Source organism: Lycium barbarum, chromosome 7 (assembly GCF_019175385.1).
Source record: "Lycium barbarum isolate Lr01 chromosome 7, ASM1917538v2, whole genome shotgun sequence".
Taxonomy (NCBI): domain Eukaryota; kingdom Viridiplantae; phylum Streptophyta; class Magnoliopsida; order Solanales; family Solanaceae; genus Lycium; species Lycium barbarum.
This window is the reverse complement of record NC_083343.1, coordinates 125793549-125810662: the sequence shown is the minus strand read 5'-3', so window position 1 is coordinate 125810662 and position 17114 is coordinate 125793549. Positions and strand designations below refer to the sequence as shown.

General features: G+C 34.7%; 2 protein-coding genes across 5 annotated transcripts; both read right to left on the bottom strand.

The window, feature by feature from the left end:
• Positions 1 to 267: 267 nt before the first annotated feature.
• LOC132604212 (uncharacterized) lies at positions 268 to 9441 on the bottom strand. 4 transcript variants are annotated; one of them, XM_060317610.1, is made up of 11 exons: positions 9024 to 9422; positions 7621 to 7665; positions 7184 to 7240; positions 4493 to 4562; positions 4207 to 4248; positions 3975 to 4048; positions 2904 to 2974; positions 2665 to 2747; positions 2426 to 2535; positions 1728 to 1790; positions 268 to 628 (listed from the first exon to the last, which is right to left on the bottom strand). In XM_060317610.1, exons 1-10 carry the CDS (start codon positions 9219 to 9221, stop codon positions 1728 to 1730), a joined length of 813 nt encoding a protein of 270 aa, XP_060173593.1. In that variant the 5' UTR covers positions 9222 to 9422; the 3' UTR covers positions 268 to 628. The 4 variants fall into 4 exon arrangements, with proteins under 4 accessions (XP_060173593.1, XP_060173595.1, XP_060173594.1 ...); XM_060317612.1 differs by lacking the exon at positions 2426 to 2535 and having other exon boundaries at positions 2665 to 2715; positions 2904 to 2987; positions 9024 to 9441; XM_060317611.1 differs by lacking the exon at positions 2904 to 2974 and having other exon boundaries at positions 2665 to 2715; positions 3950 to 4048; positions 9024 to 9433.
• A 1702-nt stretch (positions 9442 to 11143) lies between these two features.
• LOC132601904 (protein NRT1/ PTR FAMILY 1.2-like) lies at positions 11144 to 16610 on the bottom strand. The gene is made up of 5 exons (XM_060314953.1): positions 16596 to 16610; positions 16023 to 16278; positions 14671 to 14888; positions 12606 to 13156; positions 11144 to 12229 (listed from the first exon to the last, which is right to left on the bottom strand). Exons 1-5 carry the CDS (start codon positions 16608 to 16610, stop codon positions 11374 to 11376), a joined length of 1896 nt encoding a protein of 631 aa, XP_060170936.1. The 3' UTR covers positions 11144 to 11373.
• Between the last annotated feature and the right edge of the window lie 504 nt (positions 16611 to 17114).

Sequence of the window (17114 nt, the reverse complement as noted above, 5' to 3'; positions counted from 1 at the left end):
GTTTGAAAAAAAACCCAGAAAAGATGAACAAACAGTTTTTAACCTGTGCCTATATTTCAATTACTTTGCAAACGCTGACTACATTATCATTAGCACTCCTAAAGGTGGCAACCTGGTATCAATTTTACCACTAGATCCAATCGAATACTAGCCAAATGAGAATCAAATACGATCTGATCCAACAATTTTAACCAAACAAGAATTAATAGAGACATTCCAAACACAGGTTATATTTCAATTCGCTTGCACGCATATGACAAACGGAACTTGAAACACCAAGAAAAAAAATCTTTCCTTGTGGTCACAAAGACACAATTTGAACTACAATGTTACAATTCTGAATCCAGTCAAAATTAGGTCCCATCTTCCCCCTTCAACTATGAAAGAAACAGAAATTTTCCTTACAAGTAGAACCTTCAATTTCATGTTCCCCACCCAAGGGGGTGAACGAACTAACCTCTCTGATCCAACACTTTAACATGTTTGCCTATAGTTGTTACACGAATTTTGAGGGGATAACAGAAGCGATTAAGTAGCTCGAGAAACTGAATGAGAACGAATAATATCTTCTTCTATTGGGGTTGGAAGAACAAACGCCCAGACGAAACAAATACCTTTCATGTCTGACCTGCATGAATGTTCCAATGCATTTTTTGGGTTATACACTAAACATTCATATTACAAGGGTTAAAATCTGAATAAATTTAAAGCTAACATAAGTAATTCCTAACCACAAGCAGTAATTCTCTCAGGCTAAAGGTAATTAACTACGTACGCAGAGCCGTTATGCTAACAAACAGTAGTTTCACAACCCCGTGAATTAGAAAAACAATGTTCGATAACCTTAATTGTTTGTTCCAAGCATGCCAAACAACACATGAAACAAGGAATCAAGCAATCCATTATGTCCCTGGGGTAAAATGCGACAAAACGGGGAAAGTTCCTATGTTTGATGATCAAATGGGAAACAAGGTGAAAAAGAGAGATCAAGAACGCATTATCTAGCAGGCAACATTTTTTTAATTGAACAAAGATGCTTGTAAGTAAATAAGATAGAAAACAAGGTATTGAGTTGTTCCAAGGGTCATGGGTAAAAAAAGTTGTTCCAAGGGTCATGGGTAAAAAAAGTTGTTCCATGGGTTTAAGGAAAGTATTAAGAGGACTTGAACTAAGCTAACTGCTACACAAGGAATTAGATAATAGCACTGGGTGGAGTCAACCATTTATTTTCAAATAAAACTACTTTACATTTTGTCTTAAGGTTTATTTGTTCTTTTCTTTTTCATGATAATTTCTTTTTCACTGGGTATGTTGTTGTTGTTGTTGTGTTGTTGATAATTGCTACCTAGCTCTCTCATGAGTGAGCAAGTCTGACATAAGCGGTCATTGATATATTTTGGTATGTTCCTCTACTGCAACGTATGCGCAAAGTAATAGGCTGAAATTTATATGTTTGTGCAGATGACTAACTTACAATCCACTTAATAAGAGAGAAGTTCAGAAGTATGAGAAATACACCCTCTGAAAACCACATGGACAGCAATATCAGGAGAGTTGTACCACCTCATGAAGAATCCAAGTAAACATGATGTGCAACAGTGAGTTTAGAGGTTCTATGAGTGAACACAAGCAGCAAAGAAGAATACATATACACAGTGATGGAAAGCATGTAAGCTGAGGCAATGAAAGTAATTAAAGGCTCTCAAACAATTACAGGTCATCATTACCTATTTTCCATTTATATAATCCAGAAGTTTTTTGTCTAGCTCAAAACGCCCACAAAGAAGTTTCTGCAATAAAGAACTTGCAAATATCATCAGTACAGAATTCCATCGTTCACAGACAATGGACAACTGAAATCTCAAGAAAGACAAGTTACAACTGATGTGAAGATGCTAAATCCAAGTACCTATATTTGCACTAAAGAAGGAATAAGGTATTGCCAAGTATATGTTTCAGGACAAATATAGTAGCGACAGCAAGCGCCAGGGCTAGCCATCAAAAGCATGAGGCATGATTGTTCACACATGTGCCAATATGTATAACAGCATAAAAGATCTATCTTCAGAACTCTGCTTTTGAATAGATCAACATATGACATATGTTTCCGTAGTGTGGTTTCATTAGGCAGAGGGATTTGATGGTTCATAAATATGAATGTATCCTAGCTGGTCGTTGTTAAAGTATGAAAAATCTGGATCTCTAAAAAATATGAGGTCAACAATCAGGCATTGCACAGAAATATATTGGTGGAAGATAAAAGGTGAATACTTCAATTATACCGAAACAGGAAAAACCACAAAGTGAAAGCAAGCAGTTCAAATATGCAATAGGATGGATTAGTTCGCTTACGAACAGAAAGGGGATGCGGGGGGGGGGGGGGAGGGATAGGCAGATACGACACTTGCATCTTAGCAGAGAATACCTTTGTAATGGTGGGACCAAAAACATATGGCTCAGAATCAAACTCTGGAAAGCGTGCAACCTCTATAGCATTCTCAAATAGAATGTACACCGGAAGTTGGTTCAAGCTTCCTAGATTAGATACCCCAATAAACCAGACAATTGGAAAGTCAAACGGAACAGGATTAGCACTTCAACACCACAAAATCAACAAATCCAGTTCATATAACACACGTAGCAGTAGAGTAAATAATAACACACCAAGAGGAATGCCAAATCTTTCTGCAGCATTAGGGAAGAGTCCAAGATCAACTGTCCCAAAAGATAAATTTGCATTTGAGTATCTGTTCAAGAAAATATCTAAGAAAGTTGCATTTCCAACAAAAAGAAAAGCTCTCAAGAAATTCAAATTTGGGTGAACAAATGATCAACTTTATTTCATAAAATGCCTCTCTTAAGTTTGTATGATAATTTTAACCATAATGGACCATCACACTCACGTTATTGAGAGTTCCGGAAAAAAGGAACTTGTGCATACGCAAGCCGATGTGGAGAAAGCACGAAATTCGACCTGCCAAAGGTGACTATCTGTAAAGTATAAGAAGGAACAAAATACAGAGACTGTATACGAAAAATAGAGAGGCTGTTTCCATGTCGCCTCCATTTGCTTTTTGCCACGTGACACACAAGAGTGGGATTAAATCCTCTTTATTTCTTCTATTCATCTTTCAGATGCGACTTTGTAACACGTGATATTTTTTCTTAACATGATCATTTACAAGTTAGAAAAACTATACTTGGTCATTCAAAATTGTGAAATTTGCTAATAAAAGTTCTATTGATCTAAAGTTAAGATATTCTTATCAAGCAGCGTCTAGCCGTCTACACATTCATTAGATGCAAATTAAGAGAATTTAACTAAATGTGCTAGTTATGCTAACTTGATAAATGGAAGAAAAGGGAGAATATAAATTGACGGAGAGCAATTAGGTACCACAAGAATAATATTACAACATAGCGCTGACCACATTGCGGAGCCAAACAAATAAAAAAGTTTTTTTCGCTCAACTACTTAAGGATTACAGGATAACACAACAACAACATACCTACTGTACACCCAGAAGTGGGGTCTGGGGAGGGTAGAGTGTACGCAGACCTTACCCCTACCTCGTGGGGTAGAAAGGCTGTTTCCGAAAGACCCTCGGCTCAAGTAACGCATATCAAAGCAGATTTAAAAGGAGAACACAGTGCTTAGCAGACTTAATAATGCCTTTACCATTTCAAAAGAAAAAAAAAGAAAAAAAACTTATACAGCAGACAGGATCGCTGGAAGAACAAAATATGTGTAGGATTTTCAAAACAAGGTCTTTGTAAGTTTCTGATTGCACAAATACCCTTCAAGAGTATTTCCCAAATAGCCAAATCTCCTAAGCATTCACAATCACCACAAATAAATACATTTTTACTTTTCCTTTATCTTCAGGGGGGCACAACACTAAGTAGAAAATGCCGATAAGGAACCTTTCAAAAAAAAAAAAAAAAAAACCTCTAAGAAACTGCAGAGAACCAACCAGCCAAAATCGTGACGTATTTCCTTCAGTAAGCAAAGCCTCCAACTGCAATGGTGTCAAATGATTTGAAGAACCTGGACATTTACATTTACACTCAGTGTGCCTTTTATTTTGTTTTTACAAGTACACTCTGTGTACCTTATTATGCTCAGATAACTATAAGAAACAAATGTACCGTCCCAAGAAGCTTATCTAAGTATGGTAAACCAAACAATAGGAGTAGCAAGAGTACCTAGTCCTTCATAAGGAGGCTGTTGTGCTATAATGTGTATAACTGCAAGGAGACACCGATACAACGACAGCATTAGATAAACTTTCCAAATTAAACGACATTCTCAAATAAGGTAAAATAAAATTGTAAAGGCTAAGAAAGTCAGTAAGTCATCCATCAAATAAATAATTTCTCATAGTGCTTATCTATGCATTGCATTATGATAGCAATCATAGTGCTCTTTAACCTCCCTGTCAAGTTTCAGAGTCTAGCATTATCAAAAACTGCAAACAAGAGTAGAACCCACCTAAAAACGCCAATGCATACCAGAGAGCCAAGTGATAATCCAAAACTAAAGCGATGGCAGTAAGGAAAATCTGCAAAGATGCAATTTTGTGTTAAATACTTCAATCTAAATAATAAGAATTCAATGGAAGCTATAAAGGAACACTTGGCTGTAGACCAGATTTCCCATATTAAATTTGATGCTCACTATGCACAGTCAAGGAGCAGAAAACTGTGAAATGTTAGGATGAATCCTAGTTATCTATTTCCTAATAAGAATTATTCTGCTTGCTAGACATCATACTAACTCATGCAATGCAATAGCTATTCTGATAATTCCCGCAGATTTGTTTTTCTTCCTTCTTTTATATAAGCATAGTGTAATATCAAAGAAGACCAAGATAGATTGAATTCACCACTTTCACTATATTCGTTCTTAGTCCTTAGATTTCTACATTTTTCAAACCGGTACCACTAAGACCAATATGGGAAAGTCTGCAGTGCTAGTGTAACTTAATAGTACCATAATCTGTAATTCAAGCTTATCTTTCCATTATAAGTTACAAACTGCCATTGCTCAAACATCAATAAAATTATTACTTTATCAACAAAAAAAAGGTTACAAACTGCCATTGGTCACTGTAGCACTAGTCCTATGTTATCAAAGCTCTTTTTTAATGTTTCTCTTTCAAGTACCTGCTGACAGATAACTTCTTTTTATTCCTAATCGTATAATGTGGAAAAGAAACCCACAATAATAAATGCCTTTCACGACATTAAGGTTTTAAATGATTGCTACATTTTTCAATTTAACTACGATCTACAGAGAGGATGCAGCGGTTAACACACTCCCCCCCCCCCCCCCCCCCCCCGGACCAAAAAAAGGGATTTCTCTGAGAAAATATATTTAGTAAGATTAGGAGATTTCAGAGATTCACATGATATAGACTTATCCAAAGTGCATACAGGTTTTCCATTACACCATTGTCACTTATATGAGCCCCCAGATTTGGAGATAGATATCATACGTGAGACCGTGACATCCGACACTTAACACACACACACACTCCTCACAACAGTTTTAAGTTGCAGGCTAAATCAATTGAAGTACGTGGGATTACACTGGGTATGTCGTTGTTGTTTCCTTTTCTACTTCTAGAAAAAACGTACACATATTCTCGATAAATCTTTTCAAGATATAAAAATGAGAGGTGTCAATAATGTTATAATACTACAAGCGCACAGTATCCCTTAGCAGCCATAACTTAGCTGAAATTTCAATAGAATATTTAAAGCAAGTAGTGCAAGAATCAATATAAACTTTGGAATGACAAGTGGTGTGGTCAACAATCTCTGAAGCAGCTATATACAGATCTCTACATCTTAAGCCAAGCTCAACAGGCTACGGTGGGAAATGCCAAGGATAGCAGACTTCTACAACATAGTTGCTCACTTTAACAACTTAACAGAGGAGAGTGATACTTTGCTATGGAAACTTGACAGCAAAGGGTGCTTCACCGTCAAATCTGCATACAGAGACTTGAACTCAATAAATACTCAGGTGGAAGGGTGGCCTTGGAGGATGATTTGGAGAACAAAGTACCTTACAAGGTAAACTGTTTCTCCTGGCTATTAGCAAAGGAGGGAGTTCTGACTCATGAGAATTTGAACAAGAGAGGCTTCCAACTATGTTCTAGGTGTTACCTATGTGGAGAACAAGCAGAGACAGTCAACCATCATTCTTTACATTGCAAGTGGACAGACCAGCTTTGACAGATCTTTGTTAAGATGAGGAAAATTAAATGGGTGAAACCAGGTAACATAAAAGAAGTGATGAAGTGTTGGAACAGAGATGGAAATGCAGCAAAGAAGGAGGAGAGAGGGAAGATTGTCCAAGCAAGTATATGGTGGACAGTTTGAAAGGAGAGAAATCAGAGATGCTTTGAAGACAAACAGAGTAGCATGCAGAGGTTGAAGTTAAATTGCCTAGGATTATACCACTTTTGGTGTAAACAGGAAATGATAGATCAGACAGTACATATTTATACAGCTTTAGATTGGTTATGATATAATGTAATAGTCAAGGCAATGTAAGTTGTAACACTTTTGGAGGGGGACTACACTTTTGGATGTAGTAAACCTGTGGATATATAGACTAACTGTTACCATCTCAAAAAAAAAAAGAAAAAAAGAATCAATATAAACTTCTCAGACACATTCGACTAGTTCTTCCTTCAATTCAGAAGCCCTGAGGAGCTGACTTCAGCTAGTACTACCTCTGTCCTATTTGATTATGACCTAATTTGGCTTATGAGGGTTGACTGATTAATTTCGGTTCTTCTATTGAACATTGATTTACTTATTTACTGAAAATAGACATCAATTTTTTATCAAGGCTGAAAATGAACATTATGATTAGAAACAACATGGAAAATAGTACTATCACAAGTTTTTGAGCTAAAACAATCTAAAAAGTGGAGTAACTAAACAGGTTCTCACACAAAGAAGAATCTAGTTGATTTTCTACATAATAACTTGGGAAAACAAAATGAGATTGGGGAAATGTTATCGGCATATTTGATAAGTTAAAGATTTTGCAAATCAGAGATAACTATATCCAGTTATCCACAAACATGGTAATTATACATCATGATGAAGAAAGCAGAATTATGTGAGGACTGAGGATGAAGGGCATAAAAACAACAGAGATAACCTTAGCAAACAACAAAGTATCTTGAATGAAGGATTCCCAGCTTTCTGTCCTTACAATCTGTCATGCAAAGTAAACAACAATGTCAAATCTATAAGTATAGATCTCTCCTTGTCAAGTAACAATTTTAGGTATCAAACGATAGAAAATTCAGGGGCTAGAAAACTATGCAATTGAAATGTTATACGAGTTCTTTCAATGGGATAAGAAAAAGATTTAATCTTTCCTTAATGCATCTAATTAAACAAATTAGTTGATACTGATACATATCAAAGGATAAACTCCAAGCTTAGCCATCTGACAGTGAACTCACAAGAAGTGGAAAACATGTAAATTTGGATAAGTCTTTGGGATGAGCAGGAAAGTACAAAAAATACGAAAGAAAAAAAGAAAAAAGAAACAAGGTATCTCTATTGGAAAAGGAACAGCTAAATATTTACCTTCACAACAGCCAAGACACAGTATGCAACAAACACCTGAATCTCCTGCCAATGAAACAGCAAATTGTGAATAAGACTACAATGACAGTGCAGACAGGGACAGAATTGAAACAATTATATTACCAGGTAGTTTAGATAGTTGTTACATATCCTTTCATAATGTATAGTATTGTATTATACTATATAGTTTTGAAAAGTAGCATATTTGGATAGATTGTATAGTTTTTTTTGTCATTTCATTATGCCAGACGAGAAAAAAATTAAGGTGATGACCTGATCATACCACTCGTTACATAAAATAACACTTTTCATTGTCACATAACAACAGATTTAAAAATACAATAAAATAAAAATTTAATTAACAGCCAAAACAAACATTGTATTTAAAGTAACAACATGTTTCAATAGGTAACAACCATCCAAACAAATATCAGCCACTGTATGTATCAATATAGCTGCACATACAAAAATACTTACACTCTGATGGATGGTTGTTACATATTGTTTCATGATGTATATTATTATATTGTATTGTATTGAGTTGGATTGTATCGTATTATATTGTTTTGATGAATACAACGTTTGGATAGATTGTATCGTTTTCTGTCATTACATAATGTCACACATCAACAATTTGAAGCATAAACCTATAAGAAAAGTAGGGTATGGGGTAGAGATTATTATGATAAAGGTAGGATAAAGGATAAAATCGGATTATTACATAATAAGTAAAGACAAAATGAAAAGAAAAAAAAAATAAGGTTGCAAAGCGATCACAGCAAATCGGTCGTTACACAAAATGGGACTTTTCGTCGTTACACGATACGATACAATAAAATTTAAATACTACTCTCTTTGTCCCAATTTTTATGATCCTCTGTCCTTTTTAGTCGCTCCAAAAAAAAATGACACATTTCTATATTTAGTAACAATTTACTCCCTCCGTTCACTTTTACTTGTCCACTATTCTAAAAATAGATTTTCACTTTTACTTGTCACTTTTAGCATATCAAGAAAAAAGAATTTATTTTTTTCCTGTTTTACCCAAAGTATTAAATACTCACTTCAAATCATTTTCAAATCCAATACAAATATGCACCGATTAATATTGGGTACATTCATAAATTATGTATTTCATTTATTATTTCTTAAACAACATGAAAAGTCTAAAGTGGACAAATAAAAGTGAAAGGAGAGAGTAACTTCAAATTTACCATTTTATCCTTAATGAAAAGATTCATAATCACACAAATATGTATGACTCATTTTGAACCACAAGTTTCAAAACTCTTCTTAAACTCCGTGCCCAATCAAACACCCTCGTATAAAATGGGACCAGGGGAGTAACAAACATTGTATTTAAACTAGCAACACAATAAAGCGAGAGAGAAGAAGCGATATACTCGTTTAAGAAGTAAGGAATTGCGAGCAGGTGAAAGGATTTGGAAAGCGGAGCAGCGAATTGGGATGTAAGTGAAGAAAACGAGCAAGTGAAATAGATAATAAGGCTCAGACACCATCAGATTCAACCATCTAACTGGATCGTAACAATATTCCTCATTTTGTTGAACACATGGTCCGCCATTATTCTTCTTCGACATAGCTTCTACAGATCCCAAACTTCTTTGTTTTAAAAACAAAAGAGCTTTTCTAATTTTGCAAAATGGAAAAGGATTAAATATACCCCAGTAGTATCGAAAATAGTTTAAATATACCCCTATTTTCGATTCAAATATATCCTTAATTTTGACGGAGGACAGATTAAATGACTGAACTCCAATTTTAAATATCTAATTTCCTTTAGAAATCCACCTGGTTAATATAACCATAGCCTATCAGTTACTTAACTGGTGGTTTCTAAAGGAAATCAGGAATTTAAAATTGAGGTGGATCATTTGATTCGGAACTTACACGTGTCTCTTTGTCAAAATTAAAGGCATATTTATGCCAAAATCTAACATGACGGTATATGTGGCTAGAAAGTTAAATGAGGGGTATATTTAAACACTACCCCCAACGCACCCACCTCAGTCATATCTATTTCTTTGCAAATCGGCCGAATGGTTCACTTTATGAGGGGCAAAACAGGCATCTTATCTACATCTCGTGTTTATATCAACCCAAATATATGATACGTCTTCATATATCACCATTATCACTAAATTAAAGTTAATTAAGACACATTCTCGCCTTAAGTTATGACTTAACCATGGTATAAATATGATTTGGTGTAAATGTCGGGTGCGATTAAATTTTTATCTATTTGAGGTGTAATCTTTTGCATGCAATGCGAGAGGACATCAGTTCCCATATCTATTTCTTTGCAAAATAATAGAATAGTTCACTTTATGAGGGACAAAACGGGAAATTTACCTGCATCAGGTGGCGGGCTGGTGTTTATACCGACCCAATACATGACACGTCTTCACATACCGCTATTATCACTAAACTATAGTTAATTAAAAATATTCTCACTTTAATTCATGACTTGACCGTGATAAATTAATATGATTTGGTGTAAACACCATGCGCTATTAAAGTTAACAATTTGAGGTGTAATGATCTTCTTGCATGCAAGAGGACATCTCTGTATCCTTTTGTCCAATCCAGGAGGATTTCCAACTGTGTATATATATATATATATATACTAGTTATGTGAGACTCGTGTTAAGCCCGGACTCAAACTCAAGATATAAAAGTAGATATTTTAACTAAAGAAATATAATTTGTATTAGTACAAGTGTACAACAACAACAACAACCATATACTCATTGTAGTCCCACAAGTGGGTAGTTATATGAAAGCAAAATTTTCATTCCACTCCTTTAATATTTTAACTTCCATTTTGATGAAATTATTTACTTCAAATCAAATGTGGAGCCAGAATTTGACATTTATAACTTATGTATCATAATTTTCTGAAGTTATTTAGTTCTAAATAAATAATCTATATATAGTTAATGAACTTTTAAGATAAATACATAATTTAACTTGTGCAGCGGATGGAGCTGCTCCTCTCTTAATTAGGGATTAGGGGTTCGAACATGGATATGAAAAAAATCTTTAGAGGAAGCGCTCCTCCCGAATAGGCGCGATACAGTGTGAATTATCTGGATTAATTGGGCTCAAATGCGGATATCGAGCACCAACCAGAAAACCAAAGAATATGAAAAATGAGGTAGGAGGTTCGATAGCTTTTGAAAAGTAGACTTTAAAAACAAAAAACAAAAAAATTGACTTAAATAAATAAGATTAGAACCTAAAAGTAATTAATTAAAAAAATTTAAAAATTTTTGAAAATTATTGTGAGGACTACAAAAGTCCCCAGGTTCGATTGCTTTTGAAAAGTAGACCTTAAAAATAAAAAACCAAAAAATTGACTTAAATAAATAAGATTAGGACCTAAAAGTAATTAATTAAAAAGTTTTTAAAAAATTGAGAAATTATTGTGAGGACTACAAAAGTCCTCACATTTGCTCTTACATTATATAATAGTAATATATATATATATAACAAAAAGATCTACACAAATATATTTTTCAAGTATATAAAGTTTACAAGCCAAAACTAACTTCCCCACAAAGTTTAGCGACTACAACTTCATTTGATACATACATTAGCAGCAGCCATGAAAAGAGAAGTATACATACATACTACTAATAAGCTCTTGTATAAATTGAATGATACTATATGGATAATGCATTGGCCACCGGGGCACCTTAGCTAAGATATATAAGTAGTTCTTGTACCCATTCATGGCTTCTCTTCTTCAGCCACCTCTCCTTTGCAAGGGCCATAAGCTCTGCTACAAACAATATAACACAATATGTTAACCAGACTAAATCCAGCAAGAACCAAATAATAGTAGTCGTAATGGCCCTTGTTTATATTGCTCGATACCCAACTCTCTTGCCCTCCTATTTTGGTCAAGTCGTTCATAGTACTCATTATAAAGCTAGCAAATAAGCTGCCCACTCCCATACCAACTCCTAATAGAGCAGCAGCTACACTTGACATGCTTCTAGGAAATTCTGAAATATAGAATTCGTTTTGGCCGATGGCATTCAGGGCCTCTGCAAAGCCAGCAAGGGAATTCTGGGGAAGTAGCCATATTGCTGACATAGGGATCACGCGTTGTGGATTATCCGAGTACCCCTCCTTGATTGCTATACTTCTCCGAACAACTTCGACAACTGCCGTCGCTAAGACTGACAGGAAGGAAAGAAATAAACCAAATCCCATTCTCTCTTTTGTGCTGAAATGAGCAGGTTTTCCAGTCAATTTTGATGCTACGGGAAGAATCAAACAATCGTAGAGGACAATCCAAAGTATAGCAGAGATGACAGCGAAGATCCCAAAGGAGGCAGCTGGGATTTCAAAGCTTGAACCAATATGTCGATCCATGGTATTTGCTTGAAGTACTGGAAAAGAGTTCTGGCTTATATTTATGGACATTACAGCTCCCGTCAACCAGATTGGAACAACTTTGAGTAATGCTTTCAGCTCCTCTACTTGATCTACAGTGCAAAGACGCCAAGGATCTGTTGCTTCTCCATCTGGGCTCAAATCTAGCTGAGGATCTTGTACAATGCAAGCTTTATTTAGAAACCTAAAGGCAATAAATTGAAGTTAAAACACAATATGAAGAAGTATATCGGGATCAGAAAAGGCATCCAAAATCATCATGAATCTTGAACAGCATCACATGAGGTCCCTTAAAACAATAAAAGCTGGAGTCTGTAGCACATCGAGTTATATTTGTCATCAGCTGGTGCAGGTCAAAACAATGAATTTCACAATTTCCTATAGAGGAGAAGCACAATAGCTATAAAATGATAGATCAAATAATAGTTTAGTTCAGGACAAAAAAGCATACAAGCTAAATAAACAAACATCAATTTACCATTACATGGGTTGTCTTTCAAGCATATGCAGAAAGTAAGATGACCAACACAAAAGCTAACAATTGGTAAGAATGAAGTTACCTTAGTTTTTCACTTGGAAGAACTACGGCTGACCCTTTTTTCTGATGGTATAGTACATCTGCACTCTGTGACGACAATCTGAGACGTCTATTTCTATACGAGGCTACAATCACTTGAAAAAGGCCAGTGATTAAGCTCGATTTAGGATTCAGCTTCACGTAGAATGGAGTACCCAAATAAATTAAAAGAGTTGAAAACAACATTAGCAAAACAGGAGCTCCAAAACCTAAAGCCCACCCCATGTTGACTTGGATATAAACAAGACACGTGAGAGCAACCAGGACAGACAAAGCGTAAACAGCATAGTACCAGCTGAAGTAGCTCTCCATTGCACGTGCATTTTCTGGATTTACTTCCCGTTTCAACTGATCAGAACCAAATGCTAAAGATGAGGATTTGATTGCACCTGCTCCAATGGCGACGACGCCCAAAGAGAAACACAGGAAGAAGAGTTGGAACATCTCTGGTGATCTACAAATGTTGTTGGAAGCGACACAGGGTGGAGGCCTTGCTTGCGGAATCACTGATGTCAGCCAAAACAGAAACATCCCCTTCAAAGCGCATTGAATATGTTCAATGATTATTTGGTAAACTTACCAAGTTCAAACAGATTATTATAATTCTTCGTATTACAAATTTGCAACAGATGGGTGATAGAATCATTGTTAGAAGAACAAGGACAGAATTTTTGCTGTTTTTATATTTTTAGACTCTTGATACTGTAAATATGGCTCTCAAGTCTCAACACAGACTTTATGATGATAATATATATAATTTGTTATCTTTCTAAAAACAAACAAAAAAGTCTTTACATGTACATGCATCTATTTGTAAACCGATGGGGCTTTTCCCTTTCTCTTTTAGGCATAAAGGAGGAAAAAGGTTTCATCCCCTTCCCTTTTGTACAAGTTTTCTAAAATATTACTGCTTCCGTTTCATTTTGTGTTAGTTTCACTGGTCATGGAGATCAAGAAGTTAAGGAAGACTTTTGGATTTTGTGATCTTAAACTAAAGATATGTGTAATGCACCAAGATGTCTTTTAAATATTGTGGTCTTAAACATGTCATGTGGGATCCTGATATTAAAGAGTTATTAAATATAGAAAGTGACCTTCTTCTTGAAATATACGAAAAAAGAAAGTAAGACACATAAATTGAAACAAAGGGAGTACATCACCTTGAGCTCCACGGTTGAGACGAGTTTCCTTGAAAAGATTAATGGAAACATAATTAAGGTTTGGACCTAAAAGGGATGGCTAAAATGGTTACTTCCTGTGATTTCTTACATGTTGCACTTCATACATCCCGGTTTCAGATTGAGGACTGCACCGGAGTAATCTAGCTTAATCTAGGCTTTCAAATCACTAACAAGACTATTTCACTTATGCACGCAAACGACAAACTAGACTAAGATATCACATTTCAAATCACAAGACCTGAGATAAGTTCGTTGAGTTGATACTAGACTATTTATTAAAATGATGTCATCTGAAGAGCCTCCTTCCTCATGTTTTAGACATAAATGCATAATAAAGGCGTTCGTTAGAAGAAACAAAATAAAGGGAGATACGAGTTATATATGGACAATACTTGTCCCTCTCGTCTAATTGAAATTAGGTAAAACAAGACCATCTGAAGAAAGGACTCGAGGTACTCAATGCCAAAAAGGAAATGTTCCCATAGAAATGACAAAGAAAACTAGTAAAAATATAAAAGGGCCATAAATGTGCATTAAGGTTCCTCGTAATCAACCAAGGTCCTCCAATTAGTAAAAGTTATGAGAAGCCATTAGAAAGCATGAAAAACGAACAATTATGGGTATGTTCGATATGATGGATGTCATTTCCAGGAAAATGTTTTACATGAGGAAGTCATTTTCTAGCGTTTGGTTTACCATAAGGAAAGCATCTTCCATGGTGGAAAATGACTTCCCTCTCATTTTCCTTGCAACTATCTAAACTTGCAACTTCATATTATTTGCTCCAAACTAACACTATGTTGTCATTTTTGTTCCTTAAAACATAAGGTAACTAACGAAAGAAACCAACTCAGTTAATGAACTTACCACAAAGGTAACAACAGATCCCAATCCTATCATCCGGAACCGACCCACAAAAGAATCCGCCATAAAAGCCCCAAGAACTGGAGCGATGTTGGTAACTGCTGACCAGATGTAGAGAATATTGGACCCAGTAGTCATATCCATGTGGTATTCATTCATCAAATATAGAATCATATTAGGAGTTAAAGCAGACGTCGCCGCATTCATCAAAGCCGCATTTCCTATCCAAAAGATTAAACAGAGAATTAAGGACTTCCCAATTGTTTCATTGGAATTCCATGGACAAACAAATATCATATTCACCCACTTCCTTTGATTTCACGTTAAACTCATGACTGACGAACCAACAACTAGGTAAAAAATATCAAATTGAATCCCCCATAAGAGCAATTACAGGTGTTTACGAAGAAATTATCATATAAAAGAACTTCCTCCTCAAAGTTATTCGACAAAAAATCAAAAGGAAAACAAATACGAGGGTACCCCATACCAAGTAGGCGTTTGGACATGCGATTTCATCGCATGAGCTGAAATCATGAGATGAAATCAGCATTTGGACATGCGATTTCATCTTTGATTTCATCTCATGAGATAAAATCCCAAATCATCCAAAAAAGCATGATTTGGGATTTGAAATCATGATTTCAAAAAATATAAATGTAAAATTTGACTCACACGTTTATATTTTGTAAAAAAAACCTATAAGTTGATAGATATATTTACCAATCATGTTTACCAACCATTTGTATTAAATATTAATCTGCAAGTTGGTAAAATATATTTACCAATCATGTTTATCATGTGGGAGGATTATATTAAAGAGTAGTTATATTACTATTCATGTTAAATTTTTCTTTTTATTGAACTAAAGTCTGATCAATTGATGTTGTATTTTTCAGAAAGGCCTTTTAGTAACGTATTAATTTTATTATGAATTATGATTTACTCATTTGATAAGATTGTACAAGAATTGGAAACATTTTGATGGTTTTTACAACTTGTGGGATTTTTATGTTTATAAAAAAAATTACAACTTAAGAAATTCAAATTGCATGTCCAAATATGATTTCATCTCATGAGATAAAATCATGTCCAAACGGCTCCCAAAAATCAAAGCCGCATTTCCTAACTTAAAAAAAAAAAAAAAGTTAAAGATTAAGCAAAGAAGAGGATGCTCCAACTGTTTCATTGAACCCATGACTGATGAATCAACAATTAGGAACAAAATTTCAAATTGAACCTCGGTGAAGAGCAATTCGAGGTGTTTATCAAGAAGTCAACACATAAATACTTGTTCCTACAAGTTATTTAACAGGAAAAAACGTACTAAACTCAGAAAAAAAAAATGAATATACCAAGTATAAAAGGCAAAGTTCTGAAGCCACCCTTTTGAATTTCAGAAGCATCTACCAGCAAAGGCTCTTCCATCATTTCCCCTTTCTCACTTGACGAATTTTCCATGTGTACGATCACTCTAGAAAAATAAAAACTCCCTCTCTCTTTCAACTTTTTAGCAGCAGTCACACGCACACACACTCCACTAAGAGAGTAAGGACAGTGAACTCTGCGACACCAACAAAGCGTGTGCGAATTTAATACAACTACTGTCGACTACATAACGTGGGGGGTTGGCAGAAAAGGATTTGGTTTGGGCCCCACTTTAGGTTTCCCATTTTCCATGACTTGCTACGTGTCCTTACCATATGCCTCTCGGTCACTGTCAAGTTTGGTTACTTCAAAGTTGAAGTTTTGCTTGGGATTTCTTATTCTCAAAAAAAAAAAAAAAAAAAAATTTATCATCTAAAATAAACTTTAGATATTTATGTAATCGTAAATAATATTCCTTTCATATCAAATTATTTGTTTTCTTTTTATTTTACACGCCAAAATATTAATTAGAAAAAGTGTTTGACTAATTTTATCCTCACTTTATCACCTGCCATCAAGCTTCCTACTCCAGATTTTTTAGTCAATTTGGAATAGACTCATCTTTAGGCTTCGCATCTTACTCTATTTATGTATCATCTTCATATATGCGATAATTTTACTAAGGATAAATTGGGGAAAAATAATTAATTGTGTCTTGAACTTCTAAATTATTTTTAGTAACTATGATAATTTGAGACGGAGGAATAGAAGAAGCTTTTCTTCAGATTTCTTATTCTGAAATTATATTAGTATGATAAATAGTTATTGTTACTAATACTTCGTCCATTCTATAATAATTGTCATGATTCATTTCTGAGATTTTTTACAGTATTAATATGAGAATAATTGTAATAATTTTTGAATATCTATTAAAATATTAAATTAATTTAATTCAATTTAATTTTAAAAATGAATTAAATGAACTTTTAAGAAGCGGAATGCGACTAACATGAGAGGGACTATTGTAGTCAAAATTATCCATACTCGGTATTCACTCACATCAAATAAATATGACATAT

Bases quoted from the DNA above. Each gene is read 5' to 3' on its own strand.
- LOC132604212 (XM_060317610.1), bottom strand. From the start codon at position 9,221: ATGTCGAAGAAGAATAATGGCGGACCATGTGTTCAACAAAATGAGGAA. The intron at 7,241-7,620 runs GTAAATATTTAG...TTTGCATGACAG, and splicing joins GTGTCTTGGCTGTTGTGAAG to ATTGTAAGGACAGAAAGCTG. The intron at 2,536-2,664 runs GTGTGTTATTAT...TATCTAATCTAG, and splicing joins AAGATTTGGCATTCCTCTTG to GAAGCTTGAACCAACTTCCG.
- LOC132601904 (XM_060314953.1), bottom strand. The intron at 14,889-16,022 runs GTATATTCATTT...TCTTTTGGATAG, and splicing joins AACTTTGCCTTTTATACTTG to GAAATGCGGCTTTGATGAAT. The intron at 12,230-12,605 runs GTAACTTCATTC...TATTGCCTTTAG, and splicing joins CTTCCAAGTGAAAAACTAAG to GTTTCTAAATAAAGCTTGCA.